The 20,568-nt window shown below is 37.7% G+C and overlaps 1 protein-coding gene across 1 annotated transcript; it reads left to right on the forward strand.

Moving 5' to 3' along the window:
• Positions 1-247: 247 nt before the first annotated feature.
• On the forward strand, positions 248-3,882 carry LOC147634710 (pentatricopeptide repeat-containing protein At5g27110-like). Its single transcript, XM_086803856.1, has 2 exons — positions 248-710; positions 1,025-3,882. Exons 1-2 carry the CDS (start codon positions 624-626, stop codon positions 3,653-3,655), a joined length of 2,718 nt encoding a protein of 905 aa, XP_086659982.1. The 5' UTR covers positions 248-623; the 3' UTR covers positions 3,656-3,882.
• Positions 3,883-20,568: the final 16,686 nt, after the last annotated feature.

The following is a 20,568-nucleotide window of genomic DNA, read 5'->3' on the forward strand; positions in this document are numbered from 1 at the left end:
TTTAAAGAACATACCAAGTGGTTGCAATGCCATCAAGCACTGTCCTAACTTCATGGGCCTTTCTGTCAGGGCATGAGGGCACGGCTCGGGGGCGCGGGCTTAACCTGGAGGTACCAGGTTCGATCCTCGACTAGACACCCGATAGTTACCTTCCCTCAGAGGATATGAGGGGTCCTCACAGAGTATGTTGCTCCCTTCTAGCAGTAGCCAATTTTTTTTTAAAAGAACATACCAAGTGGTTGCAATGCATCTAGCACTGTCCTAACTTCATGGGCTTTTCTGTCGGGTCATGAGGGCACGGCTCGGGGCGCGTGAGGGCCCGGCACCGGGGGTGTGAGGATGTACCCTTCTGTATGTTGGCGGGATATTTTGCTGTTGAAATTGATGATTTGCCACTAAATTACGAGTGTTGCATGGGTACTGCTCATCTGCTGATTCGTCTGATGCATTTGCAGCAAAGACATAACCTGTTCCAACTGCTAGAAGACTGATGACTTGCTGATGCTCGAGACTCTGACTGAAATACTTATTAATTAAGCACCTACTAATTAACTGCTAATCGCGTTCCAACTGGATGCAAAATATGCACAGACGTTCATGTGACAGCGAGTGCTACCGCGCAGATGCAGATATCGCGAGCGCGGACCGAGCGCTTGTGGAAGGATTACTTGAGGGATCCCGCCATCTGGTGCGACAACCGAAAGAGCAAAGTAAGTGCTTGTCTTCCCTTCCTTGCTGTAAGTCCGTGATTAGGCTCTCTCTAGGTCGCGGCCTTGATTAGTGCCAATCTGCCTTCAGTAAGAGTTGTGGTAGGCTCTCTCTAGGTTGTGGCTTTGATTAGTGCCAGTAATCCTCCATAATCTGCCTTCAGTAAGTCGTAATCCACATCAATTTAAGCTCCCTTGTTTGGGCGCTCATCATCATTATGATTACTGCCCTGATTAGGGTATTATACAAACCACCGTGAACACGCTCATGTGCCCACGAGTGAGTCTCTGTGCTTGTGTTTGTGTGCATGTTGCAGACAAACCCAAGGGCCCCAGATTTCATGCACAAACTTACCCAGGAGTCGCTATGGATGGACGGCCGGCTCAATCCAAGTTGGGTCAAAGACAGGCTGAGGCTCCAGAACACAGAAGAGCCTTGTGTCATCGAGGGTATGTACGAAGCACAAGAAGGAGAAAGAGAAGAAGAAGACGTGAAGAACGACACTAGCAGTGATTGGAGGATGCTTAGCTTAGAAAAGCTACTGTCTTCCTTGGAAGAAGGGGTGCTGCCCCTGCCTTCCATTGAGGATTTTGCACACATCATGCGCAGGTGTAAGAAGGCGAGAGACCGAGTCCATGCGCTGCGCTTGCATGCCTATGTGTGCAAAAAAAGGCTGGAAGCTCACAGATCACTGGGGAACTACCTCGTCTTGATGTTGGTGGAAGTTGGAAGCATGCTTGATGCCCAGCAGGTCTTTGACAGGTTAGTGTATAGGAATGAGTTGTCCTGGAATTCCCTCATCACAGGCTACATTAAATGTGGAATGCCACGAGATGCTCTTGCCCTGTACCAGAAAATGCAAAAGGATGATTCTGTACATCCCAATGGGCATACTTTTGTGGCTTTACTGAAGGCTTGTGGAAAGCTAAAAGATCTGGAAAGAGGCCTCGAAATACATGCTGAGGTTGCTAGAAAAGGATTGCTCAAAAGAGACGTTTTTGTCGGCAGCACGTTGGTTGATATGTATGCCAAATGTGGCTTGCTTGCCAAAGCACAGCAAGTGTTTGACAAACTTCCAGTTCGGAACGTAGTCTCGTGGAATGCATTAATTGCAGGATATGCTGAACATGGGCATGATGAGGAAGCACTCAAGTGTTTTGAACAGATGCAACTTGAGAGTGTCTCTCCAAATGCTGTCACATTTCTTTGCAGCTTGAAAGCTTGTGGCAGCATAGGAGCCGCAGACAAGGGTCAAGAAATACATGCTGAGATTGAGAGAAAGGGATTTCTGGAAAGACATCTTTTTGTTGGCAGCACCTTAGTTGATATGTATGCTAAATGTGGCTTGCTCACGAAAGCACAAGAAGTCTTTGACAAACTTCCAGTTCGAAATGTTATCTCATGGACCTCACTAATTGCAGGTTATGCAGAACATGGGCACGGTGAGGAAGCACTCAAGTATTTCGAACAGATGCAAGTTGAGGGTGTTTCTCCAGATGCTGTCACGTTCGTTTGCAGCTTGAAAGCTTGTGGCAGCATAGGAGCCACAGACAAGGGCCGCGAAATACATGCTGAGATTGAAAGAAAAGGGTTGCTGGAAAAAAACCTTTTTATTGGCAGCTCCTTGGTTGATATGTATGCTAAATGTGGCTTGATTTCAAAAGCACAGGAACTATTTGACAAACTTCCAGTTCGAAACATATTTTCGTGGAATGCATTAATTGCAGGATATGCCAAACTTGGGCATGGTGAGGAAGCACTCAAGTGCTTTGAACAGATGCAACTTGAGGGTGTCTCTCCAGATGCTGTCACATTTCTTTGCAGCTTGAAAGCTTGTGGCATTGTAGGAGCCACAGACAAGGGTGGAGAAATACATGCTGACATTGCCAGAAAGGGGTTGTTGGGTACAGACCTTGTTGTTGGCAGCACCTTGGTCGATATGTATGCTAAATGTGGCTTGCTTGCCAAAGCACAACAAGTGTTTGACAAGCTTCCAGTTCGAGACATAGTCTCATGGAATGCATTAATCGCAGGATACACTGAACATGGACATGGTGAGGAAGCACTCAAGTATTTTGAACAAATGCAACTCGAGGGTGTCTCCCCAGATGCTGCCACATTTGTTTGCAGCTTGAAAGCTTGTGGCAGCATAGGAGCCACAGACAAGGGTCAAAAAATACATGCTGAGATTGAAAGAAAGGGGTTGCTAGAAAGAGACATTGTTGTTGGCAACACCTTGGTTGATATGTATGCCAAATGTGGCTCGCTTTTCATAGCACAGCAAGTGTTTGACAAGCTTCCAGTTCGAGACATAGTCTCATGGAATTCACTAATCACAGGATATACCCAGCGTGGAGACAGTGAAAATGTTTTTTATATCTTGGACAGAATGTTAGGAGATGGTATAAAGCCAGATCCAGTCACCTTCGTTATTGTTCTTAATGCATGCAGTCGCACAGGTCTATTTAACAAGAGCCAGACGTACTTTCAAGCCATGAGCAGAGACTATGGCATGGTTCCAACTCATGAGCACCACTCTTGCATGGTTGATCTCCTTGGCCGTACAGGCCAATTAGACAAGGCAGTAGCAATGATCAAGAAGATGCCTTTTTGTCCTAATCTTTCAGTGTGGCACACTGTGTTGGGTGCTTGTAGAAATTGGGGGAATGTGGAGCTTGGAAAACAGGCCTTTAAACATGCACTGTGTTTGGATGAAAATGATGCGGCAGCTTATGTATTAATGTCTCACATCTATGCAGGTGCTGACTCACAGGAGGTAGCAAACAAGGTTAAGGCAATGAGAATGGAAAAACAAGCATGGAAGAGACCAGGACATTGTAGGTGGACTGCCAACACTGCAGGAATTGTGCGTTCATTTTTCGTGGGGGGTCATAAACATGCTGGAAAAAAAAATATTGATGCAAAGCTTGAACATTTTTTCCCTTAAAATGAGAGAGGATGCAGTGTGTTATGTAGGCATAGCAAGAAGTTGGAAGGTGGGTATGGCACGTGTCTTAATTAATACACCCAAGAAGCAGGTGTCCTAATTAATACACCCAAGAGGATACCCATGCATGTTCCATGATGGAACCCCTTTGACCATTACTTGGAATTAAGTAGGTTAACAATCTTTAGTCCATGAAGAAATGAATCAACTAACTAAATTTTGTCAAGGTTGGAGCATGGCACCTACTAACCACCTACTTTCCTTGAGCCATGACATGCATCACTGCTCTCTTCTTATTGAAGTGCTTCTAAGGTTGGGACCAGGTAGTTTCTGACCACGTAGTCGAGCAATGACATGCACCACTACTCTCCATTGACGGAATTTAGGAAGATATCATGTGAATCAACATAAGGAAATTCATAGATAAATAGCATATTCATAAGCTCTCAAACATTTATTTACCTTTTTTTTTAAATGTAGCTATTAACAAATTATGATGTGTTATAGAGGAAAGAGGTTAAATTTAATTGGTGAAGATTTACAGCTATGGGTTTTATGATATGCCCTTCGGCATGGGATCTCTACCATTAAATGAGATCAACCATCCAAAGATAAGACCTTCAGAAACGAGATCAAGTTATGTAGTTTACAACATACATGTCCAAGAGGAAATTTCTTTTTAGAGCTAACTGATACCTCTTAAGAGACAAGACAACTTATTATATTCAAGAATATATGGCAATCAATTGATAAAGGAAGTGCAAAAATTTAAATAAGTACTCTATTACCACATAATGCATCTTCTTTCTATTGACAAAGTAAGTGCAAAAAAGTATTCTATTATCACATAATGTTTTTCTTCAAGAGTACAAGATAACACATCATAGTAAAGTATCCAAAACCTGTATGGTTTTTAAGTGTTACACATTATATTATTATTACAAGATGTTGAAAATTCTGGATAGTGGTCTAGGTCAGTTGAGGGCTGATTCAAGTTGGCAAGGTGTCAATTAGGGTCAGCTGAGTATCAATAGGAATCAATTGAGGGTATACAAGGGTAGATTTGGTCTTTTTGGGTTGAAAGGAAGTGATATAGGGTTTTTGTCTTACTATCAGATTTTCAGTCAGTCATCAGGAGCAATCAAATTTGTAAAATTGAAGGGAAAAGTGTTCCAAAGTCAGCAAGCAATCAGCTACTGTCAGTCTTGGGTTTATTGTGTTGGTTCTTGGTGTTTTCTGAGGTTTTTGAGAGTGTAGTGGTGTCAAAGGACACTGAGGTTGGTGAGTTGTGAGTTAGATTTGAATAAGCTTACAGTCAATTGAGGTCAGCTGGTTGTCTCAAAGGAGGTCAGTTGTGTCATATAGGTCGAAGATCAGAGCCGTTGGAGGTCAAATTTGACTTGGGAGGACAGTTGGAGGAATTAACTGAGTCAAATTGGGGAGTGTTGAGGTGTCTGATTGTGTCAACTAAAGGGCTGAGGATAGGTGCCCTTGGAGCTGGGATCTTAGCGTCTGCAATTCTGGTCCCTTTACGTTTTCTTCTTGTGTGCTATAGAGGCCATCACCCAACAACCTCACACCGTCAGACCGTGACTTATGAGATCACTTTGGGCCGAATAGGACTGCCATATTAAATAAATAATATGAGCTCTTGACATTTGTAGTCCAAGATAATTTGGGTAACAACAAACCATAGCATGAGAGATATGTGCACCTTAGCATGCAAACCAAAAATCCTTTCCACAAGAGGCCAATTTTTATGGCCTCTTTAGCTCTTACACCTCCTTGGGAAGATGAGTAATATATATAGCACTAGGAGGTTCTTCCTATTTTTTCACTTTGATTGATGATTACAATATGAAACTTTTGGGTGTATTTCCTTAAGAAAAAGTCCAAGTTTATAAAATTGCTACTAGTAGTAATTTAAATTGCAATAGGAAACAAGAAGCGATTTAAATTGCAATAGGAGATAAGTTGAAAAAATTTAAGATGATATATCAGACCTCGTGGCTTTTTGCAAGGGAAAAGGCATTAAATGGCTCAATGTTGCTCATACTCCACATCAAAATGGTGTTGTAAAGCATATATTATTGAAACAGAAAAGATTGCATGCCTAATAGTAAAAATCTTCCTAAACCCTTTTAAGCTTAGGCATTTAATACTGTTATTTACATTCTTAATATGAGTATAAAACATTTCAAAGGGTGTAACTTCAAATGCTCACAAGATTAATTTAGATGCCAAAATCCAAAAATGCATCTTCTTGGTTTATAGCATGGAGTCAAAGGGATATTAGGTCTATGATCCTACTACAAAGCTAAGATATGGTATTATAGGAACAACCATCAGATGGAGGAGGAGCTTTCCATTATCATGTAATAAGAAAATCACCAAGAGTAACACAACCTGGGCGTGCATGACACATGCATCCTAAAAAATTTAAGGGAGGGAATCCCATTTTATGAATATGCATTTTAAAACTGAAGACCGAAAGCATGATGTATTACAAAAGCATAAGCAAGTAAGTGGTATAGGCACCTTCTAGATGAAGCAAAAAAACCTCTTACCATAAAAAATACAAATCAAGATTGCTCTTAAAAATGTCCACATATCTAGAAGGATAGAGGAGCAAAACAGGCAAGAGAATCTTATGGGTCATGCTATTATGTCAAAAGTATTTAATATTTAAGAGCCCACCACCCTTGCTAAGGCACAAAAATGTATCTAAATGGGATAGTAATCATGCAAGAAAAATAAGGCTCTATCTACAAAAACCATAGTTCAGATCTTATGGACCACTCTTTAAACATATTAGTACCAAGCAGGGTTTATAAACCAAAATGCAGATTTGATGGTACCTTAGAAAAGTACAAGGCATGACTGATTGTTAAAGGTTTTACATAGGTTAAAGGATTTGATTGGTACCTTAGAAAAGTATAAGGCATAATTGATTGTCAAAGGTTTTGCATAGGTTAAAGGATTTGACTTTTAAGAGGTTAAACAAAATTTGTATTGTCCTTGCCTTGGTAGCATGGGGGGTGACATGTCCCCAAATGGATGCAAAATTTTATTTCCTTATATCACGAACCTTAAGGAGGAGGTATGTGTGGAGCAGCCCACTAGGGTTTATGGTTTCCTATTTTGAAAGCAAATTTGGTAGGCTAAAAAGCACTGTATGGGTAGAAACATGCCCCAGAAGCATGGTACCAATGGATTGATGCTTAATTTCTAAGTATTGATCTCTATGCACCATGCAAACTTATATGCCTTTTGTTTCTAGGACATGTATATGGTTATCATTGTTCTCTATGTAGATGACATCATCTTATAAAACATATGCTTAGTGCATAGTTTGAGATGATTGATCTTGGCCTTATCGTTTGGGGCTTGGGGTTTGATAGAAGTTCTCTTAGTAAAAGTATACAAGGGAGATACTTAAAGCAATTGGTATGGGTGAATGCAAGGCACTTGTTATCTCAATGGAGGTCAACCTAAAGTTGTCAAAATCAAATATACTTCAAGATTATGGTAAGAATTTATACAAGAGGTTGGTTAGGATTCCAATATTCTTTTGCAATATTAGGCTAGATGTCGACTTTTCTATTGGTGTTTTTTTAGTTCTTACACACAAGTCCTTGTTTGGATAATCATTAGAACACAAATTATGTGTTTGTTAAGATGCATCCAACCCTACATCACCTATGCTATAAGCAAGAAAATCATTAAAGCACAAGTATGCAAATTTTGTTAAAATACATCATTAGAACACATGTTTTTGTTAGCATGCATCCAAGCTACATCGAAGCAATATAATAATTGATTGGGTGATATTCAAACACCAAGCACTCAATAATAGGGTATTATTTTTCTCTTAGTTTTGAACACATTTTTTTAAATTAGTAAGAAGTAGCACATAATTACAAGAAGTAGCACAAAGCACTCAATGATAGGGTTTATTTCCAAAAGTAAGCAGTAGCACCAAGCACTCAATGATATGGTATTATTTTTCTCTTGGTTCTAAATAAAATTTTTAATTACTAAGAAGTAACCAATAATTAGAGGTTGTGTACACAAAGCTCGATGCTTTGCATTATGTAAAGCATTATGGCTAAGAAGGGTTCTATATTGTAGGGGAGAGAGGTGTAGAAGTAAGCCTGAGCTAGATGCTTTGCATCATGTGAAGCATAAACTTTAAACAAATGCCTTTTTCTCCTAGAAAAAAAAGTAATACTTCCTTTACCACTTGCAATTAAGACACTTATGTAAGACCACTTAATAACACTAAAAATGTATCACCCTTTCATGAATATACCCATTGGGGTTTTTCATCTACACTATAGCTCATGATGAAGGGTAACCCTAATGCCCTTACATTTGGTTAGTTGGTTGCAGTGCTCTTGCAAGAAGAGCAAGCTTGGCAAAATTGAACTAGTATACATGTGGAAGATCATGGATTTGTTGGCTGCCAGTCAAAAAGGTAAAGGTAAATCCTTTTCTCAGGGCGGCTATAAGGTAAAGGTAGAATCAACCCAATATTCTAGAAAGGATGCTGAGAAGGGGGGTGATAAGCCTAAGAAGAAAGGAAAATACAACTAATATCGAAAGTTAGGCCATTATATCAATGAATATAGAAAAAGGAAAATACAACTAATATCGGAAGTTAGGCCATTATATCAATGAATATAGAAAAAAGCTAGAGAAGGAGAAGAAGAAAGACTTAGGCATGGCCATGGTGGCTGATGCATCATCACCAAGTGTTGAAAGAAGGAGTCAATAAACTATGCGGATGATGATTGGGCATTTAGCCAATCTAGTTCATATCCTTCATAAAAAATCTATCGCTTTTTCAATCCCTTAATCAGTCAAAAATTCTTCACTATCTGTAAAGGTGAGCAACCTTACTTCCCTTGAAGTTGAACTTTGCTGAAGAAGTCATCTCTAAAAGTCACAAGCCCTTGATTGCATAAAATATCAGCTTTCTTTGCTACAAGCTAGTCCATTACCAAAATTCCATCATAGGGTCCTAAAGGTAATACCCATAATTTTTTAGACGTTTGATCTTTGGCAAGGCTGAATATAAGGTTTTTAGTTATTAAATGGGTTTCTCTTCCGTGCCCTATTGGCTGATTTCACATTAAGTCCACAAGAATGATTCTATGTGAAGATTCAACCTTGGAATCAACACGAAGGGTAAAGGGATACCTCGATGAGAGACAAAAATGAATGAGTACTCTCAGAATCAATAAGAAGGGTAAAGGGGTACCTCGATGAGATCCCTCAGCTTCGATCTGTGAGCTTTGCATGTTTTATCCTCTAGCTTTAATGGTAGCATGGATCTGACCTTGTTTATCGTTTTCTTGATCTAAGAGGGTAACTGCATGAGCAGTGCTAGTCATTGGTCTAGGTCTTTTGTTAATCACATTGATTAACATTACTCCATGTGTGGTTAATTCTTCAAGCCATATTTTTGTACCATGCAATGAGCTTCATGCAAAAACAATCATGGGAAATCTTCGAGCTTACGGCTTATGAGAATTACTCTTATTTATTGGAAATCATATTTCTTATTTTATATCGGGGATGCCCATGTGTGCCATGCTTGTTGTACGTGTAATTTGATATTATAGTTGCCTATATCTCACATTAGGAGAAATATGGACTCTCCATTTTGCCCCTTAAGGAGTGAATTAAAAAAGATTAGCTTGACCAATGAGAGAGCTGGGATTCTAGATCCATGTAACATGGATCTTTTTGTCATATCTTTGCCCAAATCTCTTAAGACAATAAAATAATAGAGCCCATATCTTTAAAAAAATAGAGAAATGTCAGATTTCATGTCAGATGTACCTTGTGGTCAGCACATGGAAGTTTGAAAACCGAATTTCATTTTTTTCCATTTTTTTGTGTTTAACTTTTTACTTTCCCTCCTTTTGCATTTCACTACCTTTTCATTTCCCCCCTTTTTTGGCAGAATTCAATTTTGCCATATCTTCTACAACTCTGGTTCTTTCTTCACACGAAAATTTGCAGGCATGTTCTCCACCATAGCTCTCTCCTCCTAAATTTTTTTCTCATTTGGGCAAAATGTCCATGAGTTCATGCCCGTTTTCTCACATGAACTTTCTCTTCTCTGCACCACAGATAGCTATCTTGATGTGAAGTGGCATCAAATTCTTGTGAGTAATTATCATATGTTTAGGGTTTTTCTATGTTTTGTCTTGATGTGAGTAATGATCATAGGTTTAGGATTTGTTTATGTTTTGTCTTGATGTGTTGCTGTTTATTTTCTCAGGAGCAAAGTTGTGAGCAACAAGGTTGTGTAAATCAAAGCAGTAAGTTGCTGTTTATTTCTTGTTGCTTTCAATCTTTATTTGTTGCTTTCAATCTTCTTTGCACAGTATTGATTTGAAGTGGCATGAAATACCACAGTAATGATCATAGGTTTAGGATTTGTTTATGTTTTCTCTTGTTGTGTTGCTGTTTATTTTCACATGAGCAACAAGGTTGTGAGCAGTAAGTTGTTGTTTATATCTTGTTGTTTTAATCTTTATTTATTGTGGTTACAATCTTCTTTGCACAGTAATGATTTCAAGTGGCATAAAATACAACAATAATGATCATAGGTTTAGGGTTTGTCTATGTTTTGTCTTGATGTGAGTCATGATCATAGGTTTAGGGTTTGTTAATGTTTTGTCTTGATGTGTTTATGTTCATAGGAGCAACAAGGTTGTGTAAATCAAAGCAGTAAGTTGCTGTTTATTTCTTGTTGTTTTAATATTTATTTGTTTCTTACAATATAACATATATATTTATAATTATGCAGTCTAGCTTTATTAATTTAGCTATCTTCAAGGAGGAGGAATATCAATAATATTCACACAGTGGAGGTGTTTAACAAGAGAGATGATGAAGGTAACTGGATCCCTAATCAGTACAGTAAGTTAAATTGGATTTTAATGCAACCAAGTACTCGTGGCAATTTCAAAGTCAAGCTTAAAGATGTCACAAACCCCAACAAGCAATGGAAAGGTAGAATCATAGAGTTTAGGAGACACACAAATGGTATGAGTACAATAACAGAGGCTTTCATTCAACATGTTTATATGCACAAAGAAATTCGAGTACATCGTGATAACTTCAGTGAAAGACATAAGCCTAACAGTAAGTTTATATCTCTGTGCTTTGCGTTCTTGTGCTTTGAGTCCATGGTTATTAGATAGAGTTTTAATACAAGCATGTTTGTTATTGCAGCTTTATATCCATCCACTCTGCATGATTGGCAGAGTGGATGGATATAGAATGTTTTAGTGGAAAGTTAAATGTTTTACATGTAGAGATAGGTGCCTTGATCTATGACAACAAGAGTGCAAGTGAATTGGCATCTCAGAATGTTTACTTTTATGATTTAGTGTATGATGTGGAGAGACATAGTTTGGAGTATATTCCACTACCACCGTTGTCTAGCCCCAAGAATGCTATAATCCTAGCTTAGACATGTCAGAAGCATGTAGGGTAAAGATAAATACTGATGTTCATGCTGCCATGAAACCATCCACAAATTCTAGAGATGTGCATCTAAGTTGGTTTGTACCATTTGGTTTGTTTGCACATTTGTTTGGATCCTGTGAAAGTAGTTAAGAAAACTAAGATTACTTATCAATGCATCTGAGGATTGGATGACTCAGTTACTGGGGGTAAGTCATGGCACTTAAGAGAACTCACCACAATGATATCATTGAGTGTAGAATTACTGTGTCAGATGTTACCTTTAGGTAAGATTGCACTTTTGTTGATTGTTGATGGTTTTTATTCATAAGTACTTCACTGAAAGACATTGATTGTTGATTGTTGAATGTTGATTTTATGTTTTTATGTTGGTTGTTGTTTGTTTTTTATGAGACAGGTACTTCATTGCAAGACAAACTTTGTGCATTCACCTTCAAGTATAGAAGGTGGCGACTTCTACGAGGGGAGTGGCTCAACTTGGACCAAGACATGCGAGATGGAACGCATTCAGCACTCATTGATGTGGTTATTCTTTGGGAGGGTCATGACCCTTTTAGTGTTAATGTAGAGAGTCATTGGCCCCTTAGTTTTCTGAGGCAGGAAATCCAACTTATATCCAATAATCCCTCTTGTAATTTCTATTTTAAGTTGGATGGTAGGAAGGTTGGGAGTCGAAGTGAATATTGCAAAACATGCAAGTAGTGTGTTTCTCCACACATCCTTGAGATTGTGAAGTCAATGTAATTCTTATTCTTCCAAGTGAATATAAGAAGTTGTTTCTCTAAAAGTGTTGTAAATTTAAATTTTCCTTCATTTTCATAGTGTTGTGGTTTTTTAAGTCTACTATGTTTCAAACCCTTTAATATGTGTACGAAAATAATGATAAGTATAAGTAAGTACAAACGTAAATATAAATATAAGTATTATTTAAGTGTAAATAATAATATAATTAATTATGCTAGAAATATAAATATATTTTTATGATTTGTTATATTTTAATGAAGTGTCATTAATTTTTAAGTCTATAGATATAAGTTTAAAAATAAATATAACTTTAAGTATATATTTAAGTGCAAATAATAATATAAGTAACTATGTAAATACTATAATATAATAATATAATGTAACATGAAATAGAAGTATGATTTATTATTTATTATATTTTAATGAAGTGTTCTTTATTTATACTAGAGTATAAACATAAGGTATAAAAATAAATATAAGTTTATAGATATTTGTAAGTAATATAATAAACACAAGTATAAATTTATTAAAAATATTATAAAGTTAAGTGTAAGTATAAATATGAGTATAAGTTATAGATCAAACTCATTTATACTATCCTCTAGCTCTCCCTTTGTGTGGTGCTAGCTCTCCCCACTACCCATCATGGCCGCCTCCCCTGCTTTTGCCGCGTGGATTAGCAGCACTCACTATGCTCACCTTGGGAACCAGATCTACCCTAGGTTTTGCAAGAGTTTAGACCTTGAGGCTATCATCTCCACCTTGGACCTAAACTCCACCTTGCTAGTTGCATTTTGCGATGTAATGGACGACTTCACCTACTCTATCCCAAATTCCACCTTGAGTTGGATTCCTTTGGAGTTCCTCTTCAGTATATGAAGAGTGGATCCAACCACAAGAAGACGGTGAATAGAGCTCTAGCTCATGTCGGTGGACAAGATTTCCACACTATCGCTGTCCCAACCTCCTATGAAGAGCACATCCCACTGGATCTCATTGAGCGGGATATTGCTTTTGCTATTTACATCTTGAACTCTGATGTTTAAGAGCCTGAGGATGATGACATCCAGGATCTCCCTCTAGTGGAATACATAGACACAGAGCCAGAGGAGACCACTCTAGACCCTGTCTCGTTGAGGCCGCAAAGAGCTCTCGCATGGCGCTTGCATCCATCCAGCTTGATGAAACCCAAAGTCACGACCCACCACTAGCTTCATTGAGTGCCATCACCATTCGAAGGGGTGGAGTACCTCCTCATGCAGGATGTGTTGGAGCTCTTAGACTTGAGGGAGGAGAAACTATATAGTATACTTGTGCGAGATGCAAGTGATGATTTCCTCGACTTTGATTACCAAGAAGCCCTACCACAGGTTGATGAGGTAGGGCAATATGATGAAAGTAGTGTAGATGAAATCTCTGTTATCATTGCCGTCCAGAAGCAGATTGAGGATGCAGCTCCTCAATATGAGATCACAAATGAAGAGTTTGAGTGCTTGTAGAATGAACTCTTCGAACCTCGACCACAGTATGTGACACTTGTGGTCCAGCCGGACGATGGCAAACCCATTCCAGGAGAGCAGATCTGGAGGCACCCTTGCAGAAGGAGCTTCACAAAGCAGAAATGGTATCTCCTTTTACCAGTTTCTCCCTAGACTTGATATTTAGGGCCTCTAGGGCATGTAGACCCCACATACATATGATCCCATGCCCATCAGAGGCTGGGAAGTGTACTGTCCGAAGGCTCACGTGGGAAGCCTTGAATCTGCAAAAATCAGGGCTTCCCACGACACACGAGCATTCGGAGAGTGCACTTCCCAGCCTCTGATGGGCATGGGATCATACATGTGGTGTCTACATGCCCTAGAGGCCCTAAATATAAAATTTGGAGCCATTCTTTTAAAAAAAATCATCCTCTCCCATGCATTGCATGATCGATGCTAACATCAATTTTATTTTGCAGGAAATTGTGTATCTTAATGAATTTGCATCGAGAGGGAGAGTGGAAGATCTGGGGGCCAAGGAAGGGTTCAGGACTCTGCACTCAAGGAATACATTGGCAAACTTGCCAATGATGTGATATTCTTCCACAATACTTGCTCTCCGGGGTATGCAGAGAACTTTTTGAAGATTAAAGCACTTACAAAGGGGTGCTGCATTCAAAGTTATTCCGACTAAATCAAGTTTGGAAAAAGTTGTTCTACTTCAACGCTCAAAGTTACTTTACTTGTTCTCAACTCAAAGATCAAGGCCTTTACATTCTGTGGTCCGTGGCATTGTTGAGGGTATAGGATCCCACCGTCAGGGCAGAGCTTGAAGGGTTCCATTTTTTAATTCCAGCCAATCAAGGGGGCTTCAAAGTCTGGAGAGCCTAGTAGTAAGAAGCCTAAAATATAGCTATGATGATTATGTAACTTTGATGACTATGTTTTGATGACCATGTAATTTTTTATGCTATGAATGGAAATTTGGGTTCCAGAGTTTTGTGTTTGATACGTGTCTTGTAATGTATTTTATTAGTTGACTCAAGCAAATAAATTCAAATTACACACGTAACTCAAATAAAAATTATATCCATTCGAAGACGCATATAAATCAACAAATTATATAAACTCAAATTAAAAGAGACTTATTTACAACACAAGATAAGAGAAAAAAAATATACATCGAGCTTTACATAGCTTTTGAGAATTACAATCATGTGAGATATACAAAAATAAAACTAAAGATCCTGGCCTGGAGGATCTCTCCAACGTCGCATGCGTCGCACCAACTACATGTCATACTGATGGTCACCCTCTTCGCATGGACAACTGCAAACACCGTGTCACAAAAAATGTCCACTATGTACGCCTCCGCAACCTCCTGGAGTGCCTCCAAAGCTTTGGTTGTCCACCACGTAGGTAGTGGGCTTGATGCTACGTGAACCCAAAACCTCCTATCACGACGGTCTTGCAGATCCTACATGATCTCTCGCACCACACGTTGGAAGGAGAGCTTCAGTATGAGCAAGTTCACCGTCTTTTGGTATTTCCTAATCTCACGGAGAGCCATAGTGCCAGGCTTCCACCTACGCTTGTTGCGATGTTGCTGCTGTGGTGGTTGGATGGGGGGTACTCAACGTCCCACCTTGGGGGCCAAACGCTCTTAGCAGTTTGCTTGCGAGCCATGCTCTTGGAGGTGAGAGAGAGAAATGAAAGATGAGAAATGAGGTGAAATGAGGGTTACTTCCATACTTATAGATGAAATTTATATATTTTCTAAATTAGCTCAATACATAAATTTGATACTTTTTAATTTTTAAAAATAGTTTTTCGTACCAGAATGAGCTCTAATTTTATGTGTACATATAAGTATCATGGAACACCTCCTAGATAAAATATCAACCCATCAGAGGTCTGTACGGCCCTTGTCCAAAAGGCTCGCATAAATAGATCTGGTATTAAAAAAAGAAGGCCTCTACACCGCGAGCCTTTGGACAAGGGCCCTATAGGCCTTAGGTAGGGCTGATATTTTATCTAAGACATGTAAACTATATGATCTATGCACATAATAAATTTCAACCCATTCTGATCACTGCACACCATGCATCAATTTTTTCTAGGGAAAAAAATATTATCGTATAAAATAACACTTGCACATGCACATGCATGCTCATGATGTAAGCCACATGATCTATGCACAGAAAAAATTTCAACCCATTATGATCTATGCACACCATACATCAAATTTTCCTACACATGCACAAGCACTTGTAAATTTTTTTCCACGAAAATATAAGAATATACACTGATATTAGAAATGAAAACTCAAAATATTCAAATCAATGGGCAAGTCCGGTACACAACATTGGAAATAAGGAAACTTAAAATATCCAAATCTGGTCGCATAAAGTACAACTAGTTGAGTAGAACTGAAGGAAAACGTGAAAACACAAAACGATACACGAGCATTTACACAGCTCTTCAAACCATGTCATGGTTAAGGTTGAATGCATCACTATTGTTTTACGAATCCTACAAACAACAGTGAGATTTGAGGGCTTGAGTGTGATGGGACGGGCATGGATTGCTAACAGCAGAGCAGAGCTGACCATCATGCATAAGATCCACCGAGTAACTTTTAACCACCTCTTGAAGAGCAAGCAACGTTTGGGCTGGCCATCACTCCACATTATATGCTTGATCCTTTGAAAAGTATTGGTAGTGATTTCCCCTTTGTAGATCTTGCAGTATTTCTCACACCAACCTCGAGAAAGGTGCCTTGGGTAAATAATTAACTCGGGACTCTTTTGGAACCTCCTAATTTCACGAAGAGCCGTGGTGCCTAATCTCCATCTTCTCTTCTTATGCGTAGGTGGACGAGCATTTCCAGCTGGAGCAGCGGGAGGAGCTTGACCATCATATAGTGTGTAATGCAATTTGAAGTCCATGCCTCTGTCATTGAGTTATGAAAGTTTACAACCGCCTCTTTAAATTTATTGGCATCATCAGAATTGAATGTCATCTTTTGTAAAAGTGGTGCCAATTTATCAAGTGCAATCCACACATTTGCCTTTGCTATCCATGTCTGTCCCTCATTGCTTTTATCAGGGGCAGCCATGTGTAGTTTTTTCCATGCTTCGTACTTCTCTGGTTGTTTATAAGCAACTTACCATCTTCATCTCGTGGTGGAGATAAGAATTTCCTAGCCTTCGCTCCCCCAAAACACGGTTTGCATGGCCAATTTCCTCTCTTTCCTAACTTTTTCTTGTCCTTTTTTATTTCTACTACTTGGCCCCGACGCAATCCAACATCAGACAAGACTTGTTCTACCTTCTTGCATGTTGCATTAGCATCTGAAGCAGGCTACATCTTGTAGGCAAAACACACGTACTATTAATGAAAGATGTAAGCCCACTAAATTGTGGAGGTGTTTGGGTAATTGGATAGGGTGGATAAATACACCCCTCAACCCAAAGATCGACATGTTTTTTCTCTACATTTCTTTCTTGTTGCATTATCTCTGGTTGCTTTTTACTTGTTGTCGTTCTCTTGTCTAGCGGTGCATACTTGACCTCCAATTGGAAGTGAATGTCTATCTTCTTGTTCCAACCTGCATCCTAAAATTATCATTTGGACAAAACATATCTATTAACCAAAAATTAGCTCTGGACAAAACACAACTATTAACAAAAAAGTAGCTTTTACACATTTGTACAACTCAAAAATTTAACCAGAAATAACATTATTGAACTTTAACTAGATATAACTTCAATATAATATAGAACTAAATCATAACTTGTAATCAAAATAACACATTTGTTTCACCCAAATAACACAAAAATAACAACATAAATGAGAAAAAACATTATTGAACATAACATATAGACTTCCATATATCCTAAAACTAAATCATAACTATTAATCAACAATTATATTTCACACACTTGTTTCACTTAGAAAATCACTAATAAACAATCTAAATAACACAGAAATTGCATCCTTAAACTCAGCTATTATCTTCTATTTTACACATGACTAAATTACATTTAGAACAATAAGATGGTCAAAATAGAAAAGAAAACAAAATAACTCAGACAATATTAAATCATAACAAAACAACATAATAGATAACAAGATGGACATACCTCCATTGCTCTCTTATTCTTTGATTCTTTTACTCTCTTGTTTCCAGAACTAAATCAATACTATTAATCAACAATTATATTTCACACTTTTTGCACTCAGAAAATCAGTAAACAATCCAAACAGCACAGAAATAACTCAGAACACTCAACTATTATCTTCTATTTCACACATGACTAAATCACATTTAGAACAATAAGATGGTCAAAATAGAAAAGAAAACATAATAACTTAGACAAAATTAAACCATAACAAAACAACATAAAAAATAACAAGATGGACATACCTCCATTGCTCTCTTGTTCTTTGATTCTTTTACAGAGATTAATGAACAGAAAGATGATTGAAGGGGAAGATGAATATGTGGTTCCAACTAAATGGCACCAAATAATCAACCTATCCTTCAATTTCTCTGTTATAAAAGAGAAGAAATCCCATGATTGATAAGATCTAAACTCATTAATGTGGTTTAGGAGAGGGAAAGAAAGCTCTTGCGCATAGCTACTAAAGAAAACAAACACAGATTTGAATTTTCTCTATACAAAGGAGGGAAAGTGAAAAAACTAAAGCAATATCTTGTTAAAGCAAACTAAAATCGCCCTAAACTGAAAACCCTACTTTTTTTATTCTAAAAAATCTAGAGAAGTCTCTAAATGAAGATAAAATTCATAAACCCCTGTATACTTAATGAAAAATGACGAAAATTAACAGTCACACTCTTAGAGCATAGAGGTGGGTAAAAAGAAATTCAAAAATGTGATGTCTACATCAAGTTATTTCGTTTTTTAACTTCTCCCATTTTGAAATACGTAAATGCAATCTATTTGGAAGGATTTAGAAGCTGAAAAGTCAAGTGGGCATTTAAGAGTGTCACGTCTTAGATGCTTCACGTTTTTAGATCAAATAGAATATTATTATTTCGAATTTGAGAATTTTGAGGATAGGTGGTCCTACAATAAAATAATAGGTGAATCTCTTTTAAAAACAATATAAAGAGATCTCCTTGATTCTACAAGAGCTAATATTATAACATTATTTTAGAATCTTTTTCTAGAGAGAGAGAAGTGAGAGAAACGCCTTAAGGGGCAAAATGGAGAGTCCATATTTCTCCTAATGTGACGACATTGGGATTAATTGATGTGTTCAATTGATTGTTTAACTAACGTGGATTGTGTCTATGAGTATAGGCATTGAGATGAGAGAGAGTATCGATTTAGGTGTCGCACTATACGAGGGTACTAATTGAGGTGTTGCACTATACGAGGGTACTGATTGAGGTGTCTATGGATGGTGAATTAAGTGGTGGTGTGAAGGTAGGGATCATTTTCTAATCATGTATTATGATTTCAATTAATCATTTATAGCTCTTCATGTGGCTAGGTTATTTTATGTGCAAGTGTGCACAATATTATTTTATGTGTAAAGGCCCATTAGTATTTACCATTAGGAAAAGGTGTTGATGATAAGCATAAACTTTAGTAACCTTGACTAGGTTATTTATATATAAAGCAAAATCTCAAAAGTGGGAAAGCAAGCCAAAATTGTACGCACAACTATTATTAGCTCCTTGGGCCATTTATTAAAAACAATTCTCAAAATGTAGTAGAAGTGGGAGATACACGCTTGAGGGGGGAGATTGCACCCAATACTTATCTCTTGTGTGGTGATGTATTGTCTACTTTATCTTTTGTTGTTATTTTATTTTATGCACAATCTTGTCAATTTGAATTCAATTCTATGTTTATTTTCTTTGAAGTATTTGTGAGTTTTGATTAATTCTTCAAAAGTATTTAAGATCCCGTGTTAGTGGTATCAAAGCATAGGGGTACTTGGATTTGAAGAATAGGGGAAAACTCATAAAAATCCAAATGGTAAAGAAGATAAAAGCTTAGGGATTCTTGGACAAGCTCGAAAGAGTTATGGGAGGTTTCTGAGGCATTGGATGAAAATATAGATGAAGGGCTACTGTTTAATGTCAACTCTTGATCAAAAACCACCTCTGTTAACCAAAAACCTTGCAAAACCACCTTTCTCAATCTTCAACCCCTTCAAGATCCATCTGTATGGATGAAATCAATAAGTCAAGAGGAGTATTACCCTATTCTTAGAATTGCTAAGCACATAGTATGTAAATCTATAATGGAGGGTTCACAAAATTTCTTCTCCCCTTCTCCATAAAGGGCACTTGTTGCATCGGTGGATTTCTCACCTAGAAGAAGAAAGAAAAATTATTTTCATATTATTCTTCTTAATTCATTTTTTCTTCCCTCTCCACCGAGTGTCCAGCAGCAGCAGCGAATTCACGGAAAGGGGCACTGTTGTGGAGAACATAGTTTTTTTAAAAGATTAAATCTTAGTCAAAGATTTAATTTATAAAGTTAAAAAAATAAAAATTTCCTCTTTCTTTCTCTCTTGAATGCGCTGGCGGGTTTGTCTTGAAGCCCTAGAGAGGCTTGTTTTAAAAAGCTTTAGTTAAAGCTTAAAAGAATTTAAAATTATAAACTTTTTAAAATTTTAAAAAAGAAAACTTTATATTTCTTACATACATTAAGGGGTGGGTTGTAGTAGCAAGCCGTGGAGAGAAAAGCTTAGTTTGAAAAGCTTTAATTTAAAAGATGCCAGCTATATTTAAAGCTTAGCATAAAGCTTTAGCCAAAGCTTGGTTCAAAGTTTTAAACTTTAAAAAGCTTTAAAATTTACTAAGTCATTAAGTTATTAAAAAAAAGAGGTAAGTAAGCCTTCACCTTTGTTTTTTAGCTAGCCAACTTCAAGCTTATCTTTTCTTTATTTTTGTCCTCTGGGGTGTTTTCAAGCATGTTTAATTTTGACCAAACCAAGCCAAATTAGCTAAGGTAATAGCTAAAGCATAGCTATTCCAAGCTAATTGAACATATCTTCTAGAGTTATAAATTTTTTTTAAAGCCTTGTTTATTTAGTCCACTTCAAAATCTTTTATTCCGACTCAAATTTAAAGCTTATGGAGTCAAAAATTTAAGTGGCACAACTTATTAGACTTATTTCTTTTGCCCTAGCTTGAAT

The sequence above is a fragment of the Cibotium barometz genome, chromosome 10 (genome assembly GCF_041138505.1).
Source record: "Cibotium barometz isolate CiBa-2024 chromosome 10, ASM4113850v1, whole genome shotgun sequence".
Lineage (NCBI taxonomy): Eukaryota > Viridiplantae > Streptophyta > Polypodiopsida > Cyatheales > Cibotiaceae > Cibotium > Cibotium barometz.